The following is a 15,000-nucleotide window of genomic DNA, read 5'->3' on the forward strand; positions in this document are numbered from 1 at the left end:
GATGGTGGTGGTGATGGTGGTGGAGGTGGTGGTGATGTTGGTGGTGGTGATGGTGGTGATGGTGGTGGAGGTGGTGGTGGAGGTGGTGGTGATGTTGGTGGTGGGTGATGGTGGTGGTGGTGATGGTGGTGGAGGTGGTGGTGGAGGAGGTGATGGTGGAGGTGGTCGGTGAAGGTGGTGGTGGTGGTGGTGATGGTGGTGGTGGTGATGGTGGTGGAGGTGATGGTGGAGGTGGTGGTGATGTTGGTGGTGGTGATGTTGGTGGTGGTGATGGTGGTGATGGTGGTGGTGATGTTGGTGGAGGTGGTGGTGGAGGGTGGTGATGGTGGAGGTGGTGGTGGTGGTGGTGGTGATGGTGGTGGTGGTGGTGATGGTGGTGGTGGTGGTGGTGGATGGTGGTGGTGGTGGTGATGGTGGAGGTGGTGGTGGTGATGGAGGGTGGTGGTGATGGTGGTAGGTGGTGATGGTGGTGGTGGTGGTGATGGTGGTGGTGGTGGTGGTGATGGTGGTGGTGGTGATGGTGGTGGTGGTGATGGTGGAGGTGGTGGTGGTGGTGGTGGTGGTGATGGTGGTGGTGCGGTGGTGGTGATGGTGGTGATGGTGGTGATGATGGTGGTGATGGTGGTGTGGTGGTGGTGTGGTGGTGATGGTGGTGGTGGTGATGGAGGTGGTGATGGTGGTGGTGGTGGTGGTGATGGTGGTGATGGTGGTGGAGGTGGTGGTGGTGTGGTGATGGTGTGGTGGTGGTGATGGTGGTGATGGTGATGGTGGTGATGGTGGTGATGGTGGTGGTGGGGGGTGGTGGTGATGGTGGTGATGATGGTGGTGATGGAGGTGGGTGATGGTGGTGGTGGTGATGGTGGTGGTGGGGGGTGGTGGTGATGGTGGTGATGATGGTGGTGATGGAGGTGGTGATGGTGGTGGAGGTGGTGGTGGTGGGGTGATGGTGGTGATGGTGGTGATGGTGGTGGGTGGGGGGGGTGGTGGTGATGGTGGTGGTGGTGATGGTGGTGATGGTGGTGGTGGTGGTGGTGGATGGTGGTGATGATGGTGGTGGTGTGATGGTGATGGTGGTGGTAGTGGTGGTGGTGGTGGTGGTAGAGGTGGATGGTGGTGGTGGTGTTGGTGGGGGTGGTGGTGGTGATGGAGGTGATGGTGGTGGTGATGGTGGAGGTGGTGGTGGAGGTGGTGGTGGGTGATGGGTGGTGATGTTGGGGGGTGGGTGGTGATGGTGGGGATGGTGGTGATGGTGGTGGAGGTGGTGGAGGTGGTGGTGGAGGTGGTGGTGATGTTGGTGGTGGTGATGGTGGTGGTGGGTGTGGGGGGGTGGTGGTGTGGTGGTGGTGGTGTGGAGGTGATGGAGGTGGTGGTGGTGGTGTGGTGGGGGTGGTGGTGGGGTGGGTGGTGGTGGTGGGGTGGTGTGGGGGGTGGGGGTGTGGTGGTGGTGATGATGGTGGTGGTGTGGTGGTGGGTGGTGGTGGTGGGATGGTGGTGGTGATGGTGGTGGTGGTGGTGTGGTGGGATGGTGGTGGTGGTGGTGATGGTGGTGATGGTGGTGGTGGGTGTGGTGGTGGTGTGATGGTGATGGTGGGTGGTGGTGATGGTGATGGTGGTGGAGGTGTTGGTGGTGGTGGTGGTGGTGATGGTGGTGTGGTGGTGGGGGTGATGGTGGTGGTGGTGGTGGTGATGGTGGTGTGGTGGTGGTGGTGGGTGATGGTGGTGTGGTGGTGGGGGTGATGGTGGTGGTGGTGGTGGTGGATGGTGGTGGTGGTGGTGTGGTGGTGGGTGGTGGAGTGGTGATGGTGGGTGGTGTGGTGGTGGAGGTGGTGGTGGTGATGGTGGTGGTGGTGGTGGGATGGTGTGGTGGTGATGGTGGTGATGTGGTGGTGGGTGTTGGTGGTGATGGTGGTGGTGGTGTGGTGGTGGGTGGTGGTGATGGTGGTGGTGTGGTGGGATGGTGATGGTGGTGGTGATGGTGGTGATGGTGGTGGTTATAGTGATGGTGGTGCTGGTGGAGGTGGTGATGTTGGTGGAGGTGGTGGTGATGGTGGTGGTGATGGGTGGTGGAGATGGTGGTGGTGGAGGTGGTGGTGGAGGTGGACTCACAGCAATGTAGTAAACTCGCGCCTTCTGCACGAGGGCCCAGTTCTCAGGCAGGTCGAGGTGCTGCTCCTTCACGTAGCTATTGGCAGCAGCCAGGTTCGCCACCAGAGACCTGCACCACACACACACAGACACACACACAGACACACAGACACACACACAGACACACACACACACACACAGACACACACACACACACAGACACACACACAGACACACACACACACACACAGACACACACACACACAGACACACACACACAGACACACACACACACAGACACACACACACACAGACACACACACACACAGACACACACACACAGACACACACACACACACACAGATTCACACGGACACACACACACAGACACACAGACACACACACACAGACACACACACAGACACACACACACACACAGACACACACACAGACACACACACACACACACACAGACACCACACACACACACAGACACACACACACACAGACACACACACACAGACACACACACACACACACACAGACACACACACACAGACACACAGACACACACAGACACACACACACAGGACACACAGACACACACAGACACACACACACAGACACACACACACACACAGGACACACACACACACACAGACACACACACACAGACACACACAGATTCACACAGACACACACACACACACACACACAGAATCACACAGAATCACACGGACACACACAGATTCACACGGACACACACAGACACACACACACAGACACACAGACACACACAGAATCACACAGATTCACACAGATTCACACGGACACACAGACACACACAGACACACACAGAATCACACGGAGACACACACAGATTCACACGGACACACACAGATTCACACAGAGACACACACACATTGAGACAAGAAGACACAGAGACACACACACACATTGAGACATGAAGACACAGAGACACGCGGACACACAGAGGTACACAGAGACACAGGACGGTGGACGAGTTTGAGTTGAACTTTGTTGGCAATATTCGTAGCCCACCATGCAAATATGTGTGTCTCTGTGTGTCTCTGTGTGTCTCTGTGTGTCTCTGTGTGTCTCTGTGTGTCTCTGTGGGTCTCTGTGGGTCTCTGTGGGTCTCTGTGGGTCTCTGTGAATCTCTGTGGGTCTCTGTGGGTCTCTGTGGGTCTCTGTGTGTCTCTGTGGGTCTCTGTGTGTCTCTGTGGGTCTCTGTGGGTCTCTGTGTGTCTCTGTGGGTCTCTGTGTGTCTCTGTGGGTCTCTGTGGGTCTCTGTGGGTCTCTGTGGGTCTCTGTGGGTGTCTGTGGGTGTCTGTGGGTCTCTGTGGGTCTCTGTGGGTCTCTGTGGGTCTCTGTGGGTGTCTGTGGGTGTCTGTGGGTCTCTGTGGGTCTCTGTGGGTCTCTGTGGGTCTCTGTGGGTGTCTGTGTGTCTCTGTGGGTCTCTGTGGGTGTCTGTGGGTGTCTGTGGGTCTCTGTGGGTCTCTGTGGGTGTCTGTGGGTCTCTGTGGGTCTCTGTGGGTCTCTGTGGGTGTCTGTGGGTGTCTGTGGGTCTCTGTGGGTCTCTGTGGGTCTCTGTGGGTCTCTGTGGGTGTCTGTGTGTCTCTGTGGGTGTCTGTGGGTGTCTGTGGGTCTCTGTGGGTCTCTGTGGGTGTCTGTGGGTCTCTGTGGGTCTCTGTGGGTGTCTGTGGGTCTCTGTGGGTGTCTGTGGGTGTCTGTGGGTCTCTGTGGGTGTCTGTGGGTCTCTGTGGGTCTCTGTGGGTCTCTGTGGGTGTCTGTGGGTGTCTGTGGGTCTCTGTGGGTCTCTGTGGGTGTCTGTGGGTCTCTGTGGGTCTCTGTGGGTCTCTGTGGGTGTCTGTGGGTCTCTGTGGGTCTCTGTGGGTGTCTGTGGGTGTCTGTGGGTCTCTGTGGGTGTCTCTGTGGGTGTCTCTGTGGGTGTCTCTCTCTCTGTGTCTCTCTCTGTGTCTCTCTCTGTGTGTCTCTCTCTCTCTGTGTCTCTCTCTGTCTCTGTGTCTCTGTCTCTGTGTCTCTCCCTCCGTCTCTGTCTCTCTCTGCCTCTCTCTCACCTCTTCCCGCGCACAGTCATATTCATGTTCACCGATTTGCTGCTACATTGAGGCGGCTCACTGAGTCAGCACAAATAATACGGACGCACAGACACACGCACAGACACACGCACACACACACATAGACACACAGACATGCACACGCACACACACACATAGACACACAGACACACGCACAGACACACGCACACACACACATAGACACACAGACACACGCACACACACACATAGACACACAGACACACGCACACACACACGTACATAGACACACAGACATGCACACACACACACATAGACACACAGAAACACGCACACACACACGCACACACACACACATAGACACACAGACACACGCACAGACACACGCACACACACACATAGACACACAGACATGCACACGCACACACACACATAGACACACAGACACACGCACAGACACACGCACACACACACACATAGACACACAGACACACGCACAGACACACGCACACACACACATAGACGCAGACAGACGCACACACATACATAGACACACAGACACACGCACAGACACACGCACACACACACATAGACACACAGACATGCACATGCACACGCACACACACACATAGACACACAGACACACGCACAGACACACGCACACACACACATAGACACAGACATGCACACGCACACACACACATAGACACACAGACACACGCACAGACACACGCACACACACACATAGACACACAGACACACGCACACACACACATAGACACACAGACACACGCACACACACACGTACATAGACACACAGACATGCACACACACACACATAGACACACAGAAACACGCACACACACACGCACACACACACACATAGACACACAGACACACGCACAGACACACGCACACACACACATAGACACACAGACATGCACACGCACACACACACATAGACACACAGACACACGCACAGACACACGCACACACACACACATAGACACACAGACACACGCACAGACACACGCACACACACACATAGACGCAGACACACGCACACACATACATAGACACACAGACACACGCACAGACACACGCACACACACACATAGACACACAGACATGCACATGCACACGCACACACACACATAGACACACAGACACACGCACAGACACACGCACACACACACATAGACACACAGACATGCACACACACACACACACATAGACACACAGACACACGCACAGACACACGCACACACACACATAGACACACAGACACACGCACAGACACACGCACACACATACACACAGACACACATAGACACACAGACACACGCACACACATACATAGACACACAGACACACGCACAGACACACGCACACACACACATAGACACACGCACAGACACACGCACACACATACATAGACACACAGACATGCACATGCACACACACACATAGACACACAGACACACGCACAGACACACGCACACACACACATAGACACACAGACATGCACACACACACACACATAGACACACAGACACACGCACAGACACACATAGACACACAGACACACGCACAGACACACGCACACACATACACACAGACACACATAGACACACAGACACACGCACACACATACATAGACACACAGACACACGCACAGACACACGCACACACACACATAGACACACGCACAGACACACGCACACACATACATAGACACACAGACATGCACATGCACACATACACATAGACACACAGACACACGCACAGACACACGCACACACATACATAGACACACAGACATGCACACACACACACACATACATAGACACACAGACACACGCATGCACACACACATAGATACACAGACATGCACAAACACACGTACATAGACACACAGACACGCACACACACACATGCATATAGACACACAGACACACACCGAGACACACACACACAGGCACACACACACACATACCTGCACTCATACACACACACACACGTACACACACACACACACACAGATGCATTTATGAATCTGTAACATCCAGTACACACACACACAGACACACACACAGACACAACAAGAACCGCCATTCGCCACCAAGTGGCGGTGACGTCACCACGACGCTTGTGCCAGGCCATGTGCACCTTGAGGCTACCACGTGAAGTCTCTCTCTGCGTGTCTCTCTGTGTGTGTCTCTCTGTGTGTGTGTCTCTGTGTGTGTGTCTCTGTGTGTGTGTCTGTGTGTGTCTCTGTGTGTCTCTGTGTGTCTCTGTGTGTGTGTCTCTGTGTGTGTGTCTGTGTGTGTGTCTGTGTGTCTCTCTGTGTGTATGTCTGTGTGTGTGTGTCTGTGTGTGTGTGTCTCTGTGTGTGCGTCTCTGTGTCTCTCTCTGTGTCTCTCTCTGTGTCTCTCTGTGTGTGTCTCTGTGTGTCTCTCTCTGTGTCTCTCTCTGTGTCTCTCTCTGTGTCTCTCTCTGTCTCTGTGTGTCTCTCTCTCTGTCTCTGTGTGTCTCTGTGTCTCTCTGTGTGTCTCTCTGTGTCTCACCTGTTGTCCCCCGTGACACACACGGCGCACGACCCCGTAGCCGCGCTGCGAGTGACTTGGTAGCGAGCGTCAACTCCTGTGTCTCTCTCTGTGTGTCTCTCTCTGTGTGTCTCTGTGTCTCTGTGTGTGTCTCTGTGTCTCTCTGTGTGTCTCTGTGTCTCTGTGTCTCTGTCTCACCTGTTGTCCCCCGTGACACACACGGCGCACGACCCCGTAGCCGCGCTGCGAGTGACTTGGTAGCGAGCGTCAACTCCTGTGTCTCTCTCTGTGTGTCTCTCTCTGTGTGTCTCTCTCTCTGTCTCTGTGTCTCTGTGTGTCTCTCTGTGTGTCTCTGTGTCTCACCTGTTGTCCCCCGTGACGCACACGGCGCACGACCCCGTAGCCGCGCTGCGAGTGACTTGGTAGCGAGCGTCAACTCCGGCCTCCTCGGCTTTGCGTCGCAGCGTCGCCCCAAACGCGTCCTCGCCCACACAGCCAAAGAAGGTCGCCGCCTTACACGGGTGGCCAATCATCCACTGCGCGGCGGGTAAAGTGGGTACCGGAGAGAGAGAGAGAGAGGGAGGCAATCATCCACTGCGCGGCGGGTAAAGTGGGTACCAGGGAGAGAGGGAGAGGCAATCATCCACTGCGCGGCGGGTAAAGTGGGTATCAGGGAGAGAGAGAGAGGCAATCATCCACTGCGCGGCGGGTAAAGTGGGTACCAGGGAGAGACGGAGAGGCAATCATCCACTGCGCGGCGGGTAAAGTGGGTACCAGGGAGAGAGGGAGAGGCAATCATCCACTGCGCGGCGGGTAAAGTGGGTACCGGCGAGAGAGAGAGGGAGGCAATCATCCACTGCGCGGCGGGTAAAGTGGGTACCGGGGAGAGAGAGAGAGGCAATCATCCACTGCGCGGCGGGTAAAGTGGGTACCGGCGAGAGAGAGAGGGAGGCAATCATCCACTGCGCGGCGGGTAAAGTGGGTACCGGGGAGAGAGAGAGAGGCAATCATCCACTGCGCGGCGGGTAAAGTGGGTACCGGCGAGAGAGAGAGGGAGGCAATCATCCACTGCGCGGCGGCTAAAGTGGGTACCGGCGAGAGAGAGAGAGACAATCATCCACTGCGCGGCGGGTAAAGTGGGGTACCGGCGAGAGAGAGGGAGGCAATCATCCACTGCGCGGCGGGTAAAGTGGGTATCAGGGAGAGAGAGAGAGGCAATCATCCACTGCGCGGCGGGTAAAGTGGGTACCAGGGAGAGAGAGGCAATCATCCACTGCGCGGCGGGTAAAGTGGGTACCGGCGAGAGAGAGAGAGAGGCAATCATCCACTGCGCGGCGGGTAAAGTGGGTACCAGGGAGAGAGGGAGAGGCAATCATCCACTGCGCGGCGGATAAAGTGGGTACCAGGGAGAGAGGGAGAGGCAATCATCCACTGCGCGGCGGGTAAAGTGGGTACCGGCGAGAGAGAGAGAGGCAATCATCCACTGCGCGGCGGGTAAAGTGGGTACCAGGGAGAGAGAGAGAGACAATCATCCACTGCGCGGCGGGTAAAGTGGGTACCAGGGAGAGAGAGAGAGGCAATCATCCACTGCGCGGCGGGTAAAGTGGGTACCAGGGAGAGACAGAGAGGCAATCATCCACTGCGCGGCGGGTAAAGTGGGTACCAGGGAGAGAGGGAGAGGCAATCATCCACTGCGCGGCGGGTAAAGTGGGTACCAGGGAGAGAGGGAGAGGCAATCATCCACTGCGCGGCGGGTAAAGTGGGTACCAGGGAGAGAGGGAGAGGCAATCATCCACTGCGCGGCGGGTAAAGTGGGTACCAGGGAGAGAGGGAGCGGCAATCATCCACTGCGCGGCGGGTAAAGTGGGTACCAGGGAGAGAGAGAGAGAGGTAATCATCCACTGCGCGGCGGGTAAAGTGGGTACCAGGGAGAGAGAGAGAGACAATCATCCACTGCGCGGCGGGTAAAGTGGGGTACCGGCGAGAGAGAGAGAGGCAATCATCCACTGCGCGGCGGGTAAAGTGGGTACCGGCGAGAGAGAGGGAGGCAATCATCCACTGCGCGGCGGGTAAAGTGGGTACCAGGGAGAGAGAGGGAGGCAATCATCCACTGCGCGGCGGGTAAAGTGGGTACCGGCGAGAGAGAGAGAGGCAATCATCCACTGCGCGGCGGGTAAAGTGGGTACCAGGGAGAGAGGGAGAGAGGCAATCATCCACTGCGCGGCGGGTAAAGTGGGTACCGGCGAGAGAGAGAGAGGCAATCATCCACTGCGCGGCGGGTAAAGTGGGTACCAGGGAGAGAGAGAGAGAGGCAATCATCCACTGCGCGGCGGGTAAAGTGGGTACCAGGGAGAGAGAGAGAGGCAATCATCCACTGCGCGGCGGGTAAAGTGGGTACCAGGGAGAGAGAGAGAGACAATCATCCACTGCGCGGCGGGTAAAGTGGGTACCAGGGAGAGAGAGAGAGGCAATCATCCACTGCGCGGCGGGTAAAGTGGGTACCGGCGAGAGAGAGAGAGGCAATCATCCACTGCGCGGCGGGTAAAGTGGGTACCAGGGAGAGAGAGAGAGGCAATCATCCACTGCGCGGCGGGTAAAGTGGGTACCAGGGAGAGAGAGAGAGGCAATCATCCACTGCGCGGCGGGTAAAGTGGGTACCAGGGAGAGAGAGAGAGGCAATCATCCACTGTGCGGCGGGTAAAGTGGGTACCAGGGAGAGAGAGAGAGGCAATCATCCACTGCGCGGCGGGTAAAGTGGGTACCAGGGAGAGAGAGAGAGGCAATCATCCACTGCGCGGCGGGTAAAGTGGGTACCAGGGAGAGAGAGAGAGAGGCAATCATCCACTGCGCGGCGGGGTAAAGTGGGTACCAGGGAGAGAGGGAGAGGCAATCATCCACTGCGCGGCGGGGTAAAGTGGGTACCAGGGAGAGAGGGAGGCAATCATCCACTGCGCGGCGGGTAAAGTGGGTACCGGCGAGAGAGAGAGAGGCAATCATCCACTGCGCGGCGGGGTAAAGTGGGTACCAGGGAGAGAGGGAGAGGCAATCATCCACTGCGCGGCGGGTAAAGTGGGTACCAGGGAGAGAGAGAGAGGCAATCATCCACTGCGCGGCGGGTAAAGTGGGTACCAGGGAGAGAGAGAGAGGCAATCATCCACTGTGCGGCGGGTAAAGTGGGTACCAGGGAGAGAGAGAGAGGCAATCATCCACTGCGCGGCGGGTAAAGTGGGTACCAGGGAGAGAGAGAGAGGCAATCATCCACTGCGCGGCGGGTAAAGTGGGTACCAGGGAGAGAGAGAGAGAGGCAATCATCCACTGCGCGGCGGGTAAAGTGGGTACCAGGGAGAGAGGGAGAGGCAATCATCCACTGCGCGGCGGGGTAAAGTGGGGTACCGGCGAGAGAGAGAGAGGCAATCATCCACTGCGCGGCGGGGTAAAGTGGGTACCAGGGAGAGAGGGAGGCAATCATCCACTGCGCGGCGGGTAAAGTGGGTACCGGCGAGAGAGAGAGAGGCAATCATCCACTGCGCAGCGGGTAAAGTGGGTACCAGGGAGAGAGGGAGAGGCAATCATCCACTGCGCGGCGGGTAAAGTGGGTACCAGGGAGAGAGAGAGAGGCAATCATCCACTGCGCGGCGGGTAAAGTGGGTACCAGGGAGAGAGAGAGAGGCAATCATCCACTGCGCGGCGGGTAAAGTGGGTACCAGGGAGAGAGAGAGAGGCAATCATCCACTGCGCGGCGGGTAAAGTGGGTACCAGGGAGAGAGAGAGAGACAATCATCCACTGCGCGGCGGGTAAAGTGGGTACCAGGGAGAGAGAGAGAGGCAATCATCCACTGCGCGGCGGGTAAAGTGGGTACCAGGGAGAGAGAGAGAGGCAATCATCCACTGCGCGGCGGGTAAAGTGGGTACCAGGGAGAGAGAGAGAGGCAATCATCCACTGCGCGGCGGGTAAAGTGGGTACCAGGGAGAGAGAGAGAGACAATCATCCACTGCGCGGCGGGTAAAGTGGAGAGAGAGGGAGAGGCAATCATCCACTGCGCGGCGGGTAAAGTGGGTACCAGGGAGAGAGAGGGAGGCAATCATCCACTGCGTGGTGGGTAAAGTGGGTACCAGGGAGAGAGGGAGAGAGATACAATCGTCAACTTTGAGAGGTAAAGTGGAGAGAGAGGGAGAGGCAAGGGCCAAGAAGGATCAGAGCGGAGCGTGAAATATTCCATTTAAACAGGTGGGTGGGGGGGGGAGGGGGGTGGGGGGGGAGGGAGGGGGGAAGGGAGAGGGAGGTGGGGGGGGGAGGGAGGGGAGAGAGGGGAGGGGGTGGGAGGGGGATGGGTGGGGGGGGGGAGGGGAGAGAGGGGAGGGGGTGGGAGGGGGATGGGTGGGGGGGGAGGGGGGAGGGGGGTGGGGGGGGAGGAAGGGTGGGGGGGGGAAGGGAGAGGGGGGAGGGGAGAGGGAGGGGGGTGAGAGGGGGGTGGGTGGGGGGGGAGGAAGGGGGGGAGGGGAGAGGGTGGGGGGAGGGGCTACCCACCTGTGCCACCCGCATGGAATTCTGGGTAGACCCTCCAGCCAGGTATTCCACAGAGAAACGCTTCACCATGTCCTCAAATCTGGGGTCAAAGAGAGGTCAAGAGGTCAAGCCGGTGTGTCTGTGTGTGTGTGTGTCTGTGTGTGTGTCTGTGTGTGTGTCTGTGTGTGTGTGTCTGTGTGTGTGTGTCTGTGTGTGTGTGTCTGTGTGTGTGTGTCTGTGTGTGTGTGTCTGTGTGTGTGTGTCTGTGTGTGTGTGTCTGTGTGTGTGTCTGTGTGTGTGTCTGTGTGTGTGTCTGTGTGTGTGTGTCTGTGTGTGTGTGTCTGTGTGTGTGTGTGTGTCTGTGTGTGTGTGTGTGTCTGTGTGTGTCTGTGTGTGTGTGTGTCTGTGTGTGTGTGTCTGTGTGTGTGTCTGTGTGTGTGTCTGTGTGTGTGTCTGTGTGTGTGTCTGTGTGTGTGTCTGTGTGTGTGTCTGTGTCTGTGTGTGTGTGTCTGTGTGTGTGTCTGTGTCTGTGTGTGTGTCTGTGTGTGTCTGTGTGTGTGTCTGTGTGTGTGTCTGTTTGTGTGTCTGTGTGTGTGTGTCGCAGTGCAGGCAGCCTTCATAGGCCCTACTACTACTGCTGCTACTGCTACTGCTGCAACTACTACTGCTACTACTACTGCTACTACTACTACTACTGCAACTACTACTGCTACTGCTACTACTGCTACTACTACTGCTACTACTGCTGCTACTACTGCTGCTACTACTGCTGCTACTACTGCTGCTACTACTGCTACTACTGCTGCTACTACTACTGCTGCTACTACTACTGCTACTGCTGCTACTACTACTGCTACTGCTGCTACTACTACTGCTACTACTGCTACTACTACTACTGCTGCTACTACTGCTACTACTACTACTGCTGCTACTACTGCTACTACTACTGCTACTGCTGCTACTACTACTGCTACTACTGCTACTACTACTACTGCTGCTACTACTGCTACTACTACTACTGCTGCTACTACTGCTACTACTACTGCTACTGCTGCTACTACTACTGCTACTACTGCTACTACTACTACTGCTGCTACTACTGCTACTACTACTACTGCTGCTACTACTGCTACTACTACTGCTACTACTACTACTACTGCTGCTGCTGCTGTTACTGCTTCTGCTGCTGCTGATGTAGCTGCTACTGCTGCTCACAGCACTTGCCCCAACAGGCCTGTTGAAAGGCTACACGGGGAATCTTTGTCTTTGTCTTTATACAAAGAAACACGCAGGCAGACTGCCCACTCAGCGAAATACCAACACTCTCAGCAGAGCGTGAGTGCATCCGTGTGTGGAGTACACGTCTGTGTGTGAGTGTGTCTGTCTGTGTGTGAGTGTGTGTCTGTCTGTGTGTGTGTGGGTGGGTGTCTGTCTGTGTGTATGTGTGTGGGTGTCTATGTGTGGGTGTGTGAGTGTGGGTGTCTGTGTGTGAGTATGGGTGTGAGTGTGTGGGTGGGTGTCTAGCTGTGTGTCTGTGTGTGTGTGGGTGTCTGTCTGTGTGTGAGTGTGTCTGTCTGTGTGTGAGTGTGTCTGTCTGTGTGTGAGTGTGTGTCTGTCTGTGTGTGTGTGTGTGGGTGTCTGTCTGTGTGCATGTGTGTGGGTGTCTATGTGTGGGTGTGTGAGTGTGGGTGTCTGTGTGTGGGTGTGAGTGTGTGGGTGGGTGTCTATCTGTGTGTCTGTGTGTGTGTGTGGGTGTCTGTCTGTGTGTATGTGTGTCTGTGTGTGTGTGTATGTGTGTTTCTGTGTGTGTGTGTCTGTCTGTGTGTGTGTGTTTCTGTGTGGGTGTGTGTGAGTGTGTCTGTCTGTGTGTGAGTGTGTGTCTGTCTGTGTGTGTGTGTGGGTGTCTGTCTGTGTGTATGTGTGTGTGTGTCTATGTGTGGGTGTGTGAGTGTGGGTGTCTGTGTGTGAGTGTGTGGGTGGGTGTCTAGCTGTGTGTCTGTGTGTGTGTGGGTGTCTGTCTGTGTGTATGTGTGTCTGTGTGTGTGTGTGTGTATGTGTGTTTCTGTGTGTGTGTGTGTGTCTGTCTGTGTGTGTGTGTTTCTGTGTGGGTGTGTGTGAGTGTGTCTGTCTGTGTGTGAGTGTGTGTCTGTCTGTGTGTGTGTGTGTGTGTGGGTGTCTGTCTGTGTGTATGTGTGTGTGTGTCTATGTGTGGGTGTGTGAGTGTGGGTGTCTGTGTGTGAGTGTGGGTGTGAGTGTGTGGGTGGGTGTCTAGCTGTGTGTCTGTGTGTGTGTGGGTGTCTGTCTGTGTGTATGTGTGTCTGTGTGTGTGTGTGTGTGTATGTGTGTTTCTGTGTGTGTGTGTGTGTGTCTGTCTGTGTGTGTTTCTGTGTGGGTGTGTGTGAGTGTGTCTGTCTGTGTGTGAGTGTGTGTCTGTCTGTGTGTGTGTGTGTGTGTGGGTGTCTGTCTGTGTGTATGTGTGTGTGTGTCTATGTGTGGGTGTGTGAGTGTGGGTGTCTGTGTGTGAGTGTGTCTGTCTGTGTGTGAGTGTGTGTCTGTCTGTGTGTGTGTGTGGGTGTCTGTCTGTGTGTATATGTGTGGGTGTCTATGTGTGGGTGTGTGAGTGTGGGTGTCTGTGTGTGAGTGTGTGTCTGTCTGTGTGTGTGTGTGTGGGTGTCTGTCTGTGTGTATATGTGTGGGTGTCTATGTGTGGGTGTGTGAGTGTGGGTGTCTGTGTGTGAGTGTGGGTGTGAGTGTGTGGGTGGGTGTCTAGCTGTGTGTCTGTGTGTGTGTGGGTGTCTGTCTGTGTGTATGTGTGTCTGTGTGTGTGTGTGTCTCTGTCTGTGTGTGTGTGTTTCTGTGTGTATGTGTGTGGGTGACTATGTGTGGGTGTGTGGGTGTCTGTCTGTGTGTATGTGTGTGGGTGTCTATGTGGGTGTGTGTGTGTATGTGTGTGTATGTGTGGGTGTGTGTGGGTGTGTGTGTATGTGTGTCTGTGTGCGAGTGTGTGTGTGTCTGTCTGTGTGTGTCTGTGTGCGAGTGTGTGTGTGTCTGTCTGTGTGTGTCTGTGTGCGAGTGTGTGTGTGTCTGTCTGTGTGTGTCTGTGTGCGAGTGTGTGTGTGTCTGTCTGTGTGTGTCTGTGTGCGAGTGTGTGTGTGTCTGTCTGTGTGTGTCTGTGTGCGAGTGTGTGTGTGTCTGTCTGTGTGTGTCTGTGTGCGAGTGTGTGTGTGTCTGTCTGTGTGTGTCTGTGTGCGAGTGTGTGTGTGTCTGTCTGTGTGTGTCTGTGTGCGAGTGTGTGTGTGTCTGTCTCTGTGTGTGTGTGGGTGTCTGTGTGTGTGTCTGTCTGTGTGCGAGTGTGTGTGTGTCTGTCTGTGTGTGTGTGGGTGTCTGTGTGTATGTGTGTGGGTGTCTGTCTGTGTGTGTGGGTGTCTGTGTGTGTGTGTGTGGGTGTCTATGTGTGTGTGTGTCTGTGTGGGTGTGTGTCTGTGTGTGTCTGTGTGTGAGTGTGTGTGTGTCTGTGTGTGAGTGTGTGGGTGTCTGTGTGTATGTGTGTGGGTGTCTGTCTGTGTGTGTGTGTCTGTGTGGGTGTGTGTGTCTGTGTGTGAGTGTGTGTGTGTGTCTGTGTGTGTGTGTGGGTGTCTGTGTGTATGTGTGTGGGTGTGTGTCTGTGTGTGAGTGTGTGGGTGTCTGTGTGTATGCGTGTGGGTGTGTGTCTGTGTGTGAGTGTGTGGGTGTCTGTGTGTGTGTATCTGTGTGTATCTGTGTGTGTATCTGTGTGTGTGTG

General features: G+C 55.8%; 1 protein-coding gene across 1 annotated transcript in view; it reads right to left on the reverse strand.

Moving 5' to 3' along the window:
- Nucleotides 1–3,873: 3,873 nt before the first annotated feature.
- ADK (adenosine kinase) overlaps nt 3,874–15,000 on the reverse strand; it is a 54,435-nt gene continuing 43,308 nt past the window's right edge. Inside the window, exons 6-8 of the mRNA XM_078615012.1 lie at nt 11,241–11,319; nt 7,076–7,248; nt 3,874–4,247 (exon numbers count right to left, since the gene is read on the reverse strand). Of these exons, the coding sequence (XP_078471138.1) occupies nt 4,184–4,247; nt 7,076–7,248; nt 11,241–11,319 (316 nt within the window). The 3' untranslated portion in view covers nt 3,874–4,183. The remainder of the gene's footprint in view (nt 4,248–7,075; nt 7,249–11,240; nt 11,320–15,000) is intronic.

This window comes from Lampetra planeri, chromosome 45, assembly GCF_965212315.1.
Source record: "Lampetra planeri chromosome 45, kcLamPlan1.2.h2, whole genome shotgun sequence".
NCBI lineage: Eukaryota > Metazoa > Chordata > Hyperoartia > Petromyzontiformes > Petromyzontidae > Lampetra > Lampetra planeri.